Below are 8,427 nucleotides of genomic sequence, written 5' to 3' on the forward strand. Positions count from 1 at the left end.
TAAGTTCTGCACCTTTAAGACTGGTTCTGAGAGCGAAGGGGGGAGAGAAGAAGTGCACAGTTTGTTATCAGGGACTGCACTTGCTCGCCCACATCCAGCTCCTGGGCTGGGCTGTCTGCAGCATGGACAGACAGCAGGACAGCTCTCCTTTACTTTTTTGTTAGTTGTGTTTTTAGCTAGCTGAGGCAGAGAAGTTCCCTGGACTGTGGGGTTTTTTTCTTTTTCTTGGAACTGTTCAAACCTCCTCTGGACCAAAAATCCAGAAAAACACTGGGAGCTCACACCTGTGGCCCACTGGAGCCTGGGACACAGCATTGCTGCACTAGAGGGACTGATAAGAAGCTGAGCAAGCTGAGAGTCCATGACAAGAACTCTCTGAATTTGCCACCTCTTCAGAACAGCGAGAGGTTCTATTGTTTACTATTATTGTGTTTGTGAGTACTTTGCTTGTTAAATAAACAGTTTTTTCCACTTTTCTCAAAGGAGGTTTATGTCTCCTGAACCGGCTTGGGGGGCTGCTTGAATTTGCTTTCTAGAGGGACCCCTTTGGAGGTTTCCTCCCGCATTTCCCCTAAACCAGGACAGAGAGCTTTCACAGCACAGAATTCTCTGCAAGGTTAAGTGCTGGGCAGTCTTTTATGGACTCTGTCAAGTCACTTGACAGACTTGAGAAAACTTGAAGGAATGATAAATTCAACTTCTCTGTGAGAGATGCCAAAAATATTTACCAGGTGTAGACTTTTTCATAACCAGGAAGTTCAAAGAGCCACAGTGATCAAAGTGCAAAGGACTCACAAAACCCAATTCCTTCCAGAAACATCATTAGCATTCAGGAGAAGTAGTGTGCTCCCCTCAGGATCCTACATGTGTGCATGATATTTAAGCTCTGCCCAAACTATCTCAATTTTATTCACAAAGTAATAATTTCTCCACACAATAGAGAGATCTGAATCAGCTGCTTAATGAAGGCATTGCGCAGAAAGCAAAGCCAGGGACTGGGACACACTCCCAAGCTTGTGCCACTTCACCACTTGATGAAGCATCTCCTCTGTCTGGAACTGCCAAGTTTCTCACTCAGAGAGCTCCAAACCAAATGTCTAAGTTGGAGTTAATTGTCCTCAAAGTAATTATAGAGGCAACAGAGAGAAACAAGGGACTCCAGCTGGTGACACAGCCTACTTTTAGTCTAATAGGAGCAAGATTAATCACAGCCTAAACATGCCTATTCCTTCCTACAGGACAGAAAGGAAGCCCAGAGAGACCAGCTGAGATCTGATGTCCTGTCCTGGATGGACACCTGACTTTAGATGACTCCTCCCAAAGACCTGGTGGCAATTTGCACTCCCAAGTGTCTTTCTTGCCCACATATAGGGACATGGCAGGAGTCAGTATTCTGACCACTGGCAAAAGAGCAGTTTATTTCTTTTAATGGAACACAGATAAGGTTGTTAAGATATGAACACATGGTCATAGCTTTTTTATTCTGCTGCCCTCCTCTGAACTTCTGCATTTCGGTATTTATAGTCCTGTTTCTCTCTCTTACCAAACATTATGTTCAATGTTTGGTAACACTGGACATGTTACCAAACATGGTGAGGGAGATGGCATAGAGAAAAGCAGTGTGTCTGAAGGCACAGAACATGAACATGTTTCCCAGCACAGTGCTGAGGCATTAATCTTTTAAGAGCTGTAACCCAGTTATTAAGCAGGAACAACTTGCTGTCTACACGTCCACCTCTCAATAAACATTGTTCCTCTTCTTCTACCAGATTTTTATAGATGCAGCCCTACCCACACCAGTGAGAGCCAGCCATTTAACTTCATGCCTGAGAGATTTGCCTCAGCATCCCAAAGCCTGAGCAGCAGAAGAAAATACCTGTTGTTTTAAGCCTCTGAAGTAAACAGTCATCACCTGCACTTGGCGTGGTTGTCTGAGTGAAATACAAGGTGAAAGGTAGTTCATGCTTTAGGTAATTCCGTGGCAAATCACTTAGAGACTTTTAAACTCGAGTGACAGCCTGCTTTTGGGGTCCTGTTGCAACAGATAAACCTCACTGTAACCTCTCCTTTGCTTTACAGTAATGCTCCTACAATTGCTCTGCAGAAGTCTCCTGCATCTGTCCTGTCAGATTTCTTGCAGGCTCCCATATTCTGCCTGAAAGATTGTGACACAGTGCACTGCATCCAGACTGTCCGAGACACAGGGAATGCATTTCCAGCCACTCTGGCCACACAATTGAGGGCAGACCAGAATTTCAAACCTGAGCAGATCAAAAGGCTCTCATCTTCTGTGTCAGCAGATCACTGCAGACTGGCCTGTCCATTATAGTGAGTAGATGCCCTTCTAAATACTGGCTTAAGCCATGGAACAGTCATCAAAATGCTGCTTTTGGCAACCTACTCTCTTGCTCTGGGGCAGGTAAAATCCTACTTCATCTGACTATCCAAGAAATCAAGAGGGACCTCACTGCTCTGTGCAGGAGAAGTCCTGCTGCCTGCTCCGTTCTCCTCCTTTGCCTCCACCATGGTGTCTGGGAGGAGAGATCCTCCTTTATTAATCAATTCTTTTTAGCAGAGATTGTGAGTGCACCCCTGGACTACAAGCTGGCACGCTGTAATCAGAGTTGAGATCTGTAATTAGACTTGAGATCCTCAAGCAATAACCTTCTGAAAATCTAGGCCTTGTTATAAGAAACTTTGAAATAAAAATGCTGGAAAACGTGATTCCTGATACTAGGCAAATTCATGACAGTCACCTACACCATATAACCAGAATGTGAAATATATCTAAGTAGGGCAAGAAAGTTTCAGAAGGACATGATGTTCCCAGATATCTACAGGCTCTATTGGGATTTTAGCAGGTTTCCTGAAAAAAGGAGAGAAGTTTTCTGGGAAATGAACTAACAGTTCTAAGTCCCAAGCTTCACACGTCTCCAAGCTGATGCTCAGTTGCCAGCTTCTGTCCTGCTTCCTCATACACTGGGGTAGTGATGGCAATGATCTCCTTTTCCAGCATGTCCATTTGAGCTGTGATATCTGACACAGTGTTTTTCACAGCCTTCAGCTGCAGCTTCAGCTTATTGTAATCTTCTTGGAAGGATCTGTTCACGTCATAGAGATTGTGACAGCACTGTTTCTCCCCAGGGGGATGGCTCATTTTCAGGAAGGTGTGGAGGAGCTCACGTAACTCCTGGAGAACCCTGAGGACTTCATGCTCTCCCGGTGTACTTGGGGCAGACTCAGTCTTGTTCTGAGTTGGAGTAGTGCTTTTCCTTTTACCTTCACATTCCTGCTGGGGGACTGGGCCAGGGTTACTCTTTTCCACAGCTGCAATGGTCTCAGTGCTCTTCTGAAGATCTGAGCGGGCATCTTTGCTCCCTTCATGGACTGTGATGGCTTTTTGGCCTTTCCAGGTAATAGGGAGTGCTTTATTCTCCTGCTGGAAATCTACAAATATTTTATTCTTTTCCTGGACTGCCTGGAGAGCTTTGTTGCCCAGGCTGAGCTGAAAGCCTGTACTCCTCTCTTGGAAGAGTGGAAAAGGTTTATTTTTGTTCTTGAGGCTTCTCTGAATAGCATCAGTGTAAATTACCTGGACAGATTTGTTCTGTGACTGAAGATACTGCAGGGCCTTGTTTTCTTCCCAGAGCATCCTGTTTTTGATCCATAGGGTTTGGTTTTCCTGCCGGAGTGCTCTGTTCTCCTCCCAGATGCTCCACTCATTCTGTGCCTTCTTGCTAAAGAGTTTCTGGTGTGAAGAAAAGGGTGGCTGGCAGTAGATGTCATTCACCCATTTCCCATCAATAAAGACAAACATCTCACCCCTTGGCTTCACCCGAGGCGTGATGCAGACTGTCCCAGGCTCTGTGTGCTGCATGCTCTGGTTCCTCTGATCAAAGGCAGACATGGCCCTTCTTCAGCAAATTGAGGAGGACTGTGGCAAAAGGCTTCTTCCAGGGCTTCTACAAGAGGCTGCTGACCACTGCCAAGGAGTGGGTGACACAGTGGGGCTGGAGAAGCTTGATTAGGACTGAAAGAATAGGGAACACAAATACATAGATTTACTGCCAAAATTCCAAATCAGAATTAAGCTACACCAATGACAGGACAAGCAAATAAATCAGTTCTCACAGTTAACCATGTTACCACTTTGATGCTGAAAGGTAAGGAATCCACCAGATACCTTGTTGATAGAAGCGGAGAAATTTGCATCGGTAGATAAAGCAGCTCTATGGCAGCACTAAAAGCTTTCTTATAAATACCTGCACTTCCCCTTTATCTTTCTACCTCCTTTTTACAGACCTGTAAGGGAGCAAAAGACTATCTTCTGCCTCAGAAAAGCCTGCTCCCAAATGACTGATGCACAAATACATTAAAAATTGTTATGAGGCTCAAGCAAACTCTTCAAAATAAAGCATTTTTAAAGGTTCATAGAAAAAGTCTGGGCTTGAGAGCAGGTTTTTCTTGCTAATGCTGAATAGCCTGTGTTAACAGGATGCCACAAAAATGCAGTGATAGTTTTGCTTTTTGATCTTAAAATCCACAATATGCACAAACCAAAGCTTTGGGACATCAGAGCTTTGTTGCTCTTGGCGTGGTTTTTTGACAAGCTCCCATCACCACAGTCCAAAAACTGTCACAATCCATAGATAATTCTCCACCTTTCATTCTCATTTCTCCTGTCACTCTTACTCTTTATATGCTTTGATAGCTCTGTTATTTTTCTTGCTTTCTAGCCCTGCAATAGTGATTGCTTATCTTTTTCCTACAGTCCATCTGCCTCTTTTTCACATCATCAGAAAACTCATCTCTAAAATCCATACTGCAGGGCCAAACCTCTAATGCTTCTCATTTCAGACACAGAAACCTCAGACTTATCTGTTGAACACTCTCTCCTCCTTTCCTTACCCCAAATATTGCAGCTTAAATCACCTTCTAACCATGAGAGAACTGGGACAAATTAGGATTTCAGTCTTATATGTGGGGGAAAAAAAATAACAACCAACCAGACAATCAAAAATTATTGTTTTGTGCCAAAAAAAGCTTGCTTTCTGCATCTTTAACCAAAATTAAATTTATGTGATTTTCATGATGAAGTTATTTGATCTGAGGTTGAACTATTTTTTATAACCAAATTGTTGGAATTCTCAGGGTTTCTGCACAGTTTCTAACAGCACAAATGTGTCTTTTTCTGGATTAATTAATTAAATAAATAAATAAATAAATAAGTTACTTGTCAAATTTCACTCAGGTGTATTCCTCTCCCCCTGTGAGGTCTCCCAACTTCCCTGCTGTTCCTTGGAAAGCGCAGTTCTGCCTTTCTGTCTGATCCTTCATGGATCTTGCCGTCATATCTCTACCCCAAGCACTGAGTAGAGGGTGACCACCACACACGAGCCTCTCATAGCCTCCAGCTCTGGCATCACAGCGTGTGCCCCCTGTCCTATTGCTGCCCTCTCCTTTTCCAAACCTGTTGCTCTCCCCTTTCCCTGTCATTTGCACCAAACAGCACCGCATGCGCAGGCTCCTCCAAGTTACTTCTTAGAGCCAACATCCATAGATGCATCCTTCACCCCCTTCCCAAGCTTGTCCAACCACTCCTAAAATTACTGCTTCATTTAAAATCTCAGATTCCTGCACTTAGGAGAGGGCTATTGCAATATAGGTCTGTTTGCATTAACATTTGATTTTATTACAACCTGTTTACTGTCTGAACTTCAGGGCTGTCTTCTACACCATCTGCTGCTTAATCTCATGTCAGACTTGTGTTTTCATAACATCATTCTTCTGCTAAAAAGTTATTTCCCAAAGACTCTGTTTTGGACATTTTTTTTTCCACTTACACTACATCCATGCATTGCTCCCTCCCTTACGCCCTTGTCCCTGCAGCCTTTCCAACATATCCCATTCTATTGAGGTGCCCAGTCCCATTTTTTTCCCACAAAAGCCCCAGAATGGGAGGGGTGAGGGGTGAAGGGGCAGAAGGCAAATCAGCCAGACCCCTAATTATCCAGGGAAGATGCAGAGCACGTGCAGCATCAGAAGCCCAGACCCACGTGCCTATCATGGACGAGCAGCTACAGTTCTTAAAGTCACTTACAGAGAAAGTTTAGATTGCACATTTTCAGGATAAACAGAAATGTATAATATATACGACTTGGAAGGACATTATCTTGGGGACAATTAAACTTGACAGTGACTCTGTCAGCTCTTTTGCACTGCCAGGGAGACACTGACCTAAGCTTCAGAGAGATACTTCAACATCTCAATGCCTACCATATAATTTTTTTCCCCCATCTCTGAATAATCCCAGGAAATGCTGGGCAGCTGGGTGGATGGGCAAGGCAGCCAGCTGTGGGGAAGGCACATCAAAGCAAGAGAGGCTGGGCAGTTTGGGAGCACACCATGACAGAGCCAGCAGTGCTCACCTTCTCAGCGCAGCCAGCGTGCTCCTTCCCTCTCCCCGGAGCCGAGCTGAGTTGCTGGGGTGTCCAGACGTGCTGGGGTGCACAGCAGGGGCAGGGGACTGAGGCTGATGTCAGCACTGCAGGACCTTGTCCCAGAAGCAGCCACCTGCCCCCTGACCCGCCAGGGTCTGGGGGCTCCTGCACAGCCTCCTTGCACAGCTCCCTTCTGCGCTCCTTCCGCGCTCTCCTCGCAAGATGGGCTCTGCCTTCTCCCAGCCTTGCTCCTCTGGGCTATTTCCCATGGAAATGACCTTCCTGCTAGCTCAGCTCCCATGCCCTTTCCTGAACCCAGGCTTCCTGACCTCCCTTTGGTGCTCGTAACTGAGAACAGTTTGGACGGATTCTTTCTCCATCACACCCTCTTAAAAAAATTTTTGCTTTTATTCTGAAACGTCAAATTCTGTTTGCTGCTGAACTGATATTGATACATTCAAAAATCACTTCCTTGTATGCACTGTGAAAGTTAAAGTTATTTTCTGAGGACAATGTGAAGCTCTTCTTTGACTATAAGTTTAGGAGCAGACTATAGCTGAATGCTAGTAAGAAGAAAATAGAATACAGAAGGCATTCACACATGCAGGTTTAGATATTATTTGTAGCAGCCATTTCCACTTCCACATCTTTACATTCCTAATTAAGTCTTTCTTATTTGCTACATCTTTCAGAAGTGGATTTTTTTTTTCTAATCAGGATTCTTGAATAATAAATACAGCATTTCATTTATTTTTCAGTGAAAATTACCAAGTTGACATCACCCTCAAGGTGACTGCTATTGCTTCAGGAACTTGGAGGTATAGTTCAGCTTTGGTGTTATATGAAAATTATAAACTCAGGTATAAAATCCTTCTCTGTAATTGCTCCCTTGCTTATGTTTAATCTTAGATGACAAAAACACATCAGAGGTTACTATGGCAACTCCCCAGGGAGTATCCTTCTTTATTTGAGCTCCAGGATCCTGTGTAGGAAAACAGAAAAATGTCCTCAAAAGAGAAAATATTTTATCATGGGCTGTTTGTGTTTGGCCTGCCATCAGATGGGAATTTAAGGGTGCTACACAGTGCAGACACTTTTCAGAGGGGTGACTGAAGTGTCCGATATGAACTTCTGCAGAACTGTGGCTGTGGGCTCTGAAAGTGACTTTTGATAAACATTTTAAGGTCTAAGAGCTGACTAGAAACTGAATTAATAGAAAGTGCAGCTGCTTAATCCAGAACCATGGAGAACTAACTTGATAGTGAGCATACCTTTGCTTTTCTCATGCAGTATTTTCCTTGAAGTTTTGTAAAGTTCTTCTGCCAAGTCAAATTTTACTGAAAATTATGAATTCAAATGCCAATACATTTGGATCAAATTTAGTGAATATCATCAAATGTGTTTATGCACTCATCAGAATTGGAAATGCTGCAAGAGTTCACAGCAGAATTTTTTATAGCAGCTACACTGATTTCTGAGCTGGACTCTCAAAAGGACTGAGATGTCACTCACAAGATTACAAAGGCAGAAATAATGCTGAGTGTGTTCCTCTCCCTGCCAAGAGACAAGTAACCCCTGCTCTGTAAGAAGGGCTTGAACTAGCTTGCCAGCTGTTTTGTCCACAGCTTCAGACCACTCAATTTCTCAAAGATGTTTCACTGTACAAAGTATTAAATATTTTTTGGAACCAAAGCCTTTTTTCTCCATCCTACCTGCACACCTTATGCTAGGCTGCTCAGCTGACTTTGCTGTCCTTCTTCTTGGAGATTGTCTGGTTCTGGAAGGGATCCAGTGGGAAGGAGTGTGTGATCCCAGACACACTCATGTAATATTCTCCATGCTCCATGCTGGGATGCAAGAGGTCACCATCCAGTGATGGGTTGAAAGCCAGGGGAAGAGCAAGGTATGAACTGCTGCCATGAAGATTTTGCAAGGAGGGCCCTGAAGACTCCATACCAGCCTCCTTTCTATTAGGTAGTGATATGTA

General features: G+C 44.0%; 1 protein-coding gene across 1 annotated transcript; it reads right to left on the reverse strand.

Annotated features, from left to right (window-relative positions):
• Positions 1-460: 460 nt before the first annotated feature.
• CBY2 (chibby family member 2) lies at positions 461-6,649 on the reverse strand. The gene is made up of 2 exons (XM_063150493.1): positions 6,429-6,649; positions 461-4,030 (listed from the first exon to the last, which is right to left on the reverse strand). The coding sequence occupies exon 2, from the start codon at positions 3,905-3,907 to the stop codon at positions 2,924-2,926; it is 984 nt and encodes a 327-aa protein (XP_063006563.1). The 5' UTR covers positions 3,908-4,030; positions 6,429-6,649; the 3' UTR covers positions 461-2,923.
• Positions 6,650-8,427: the final 1,778 nt, after the last annotated feature.

The sequence above is a fragment of the Melospiza melodia genome, chromosome 2 (assembly GCF_035770615.1).
Source record: "Melospiza melodia melodia isolate bMelMel2 chromosome 2, bMelMel2.pri, whole genome shotgun sequence".
NCBI lineage: Eukaryota > Metazoa > Chordata > Aves > Passeriformes > Passerellidae > Melospiza > Melospiza melodia.

Coding starts and splice junctions, on each gene's coding strand:
- CBY2 (XM_063150493.1), bottom strand. CDS start 3,907: ATGTCTGCCTTTGATCAGAGGAACCAGAGCATGCAGCACACAGAGCCT.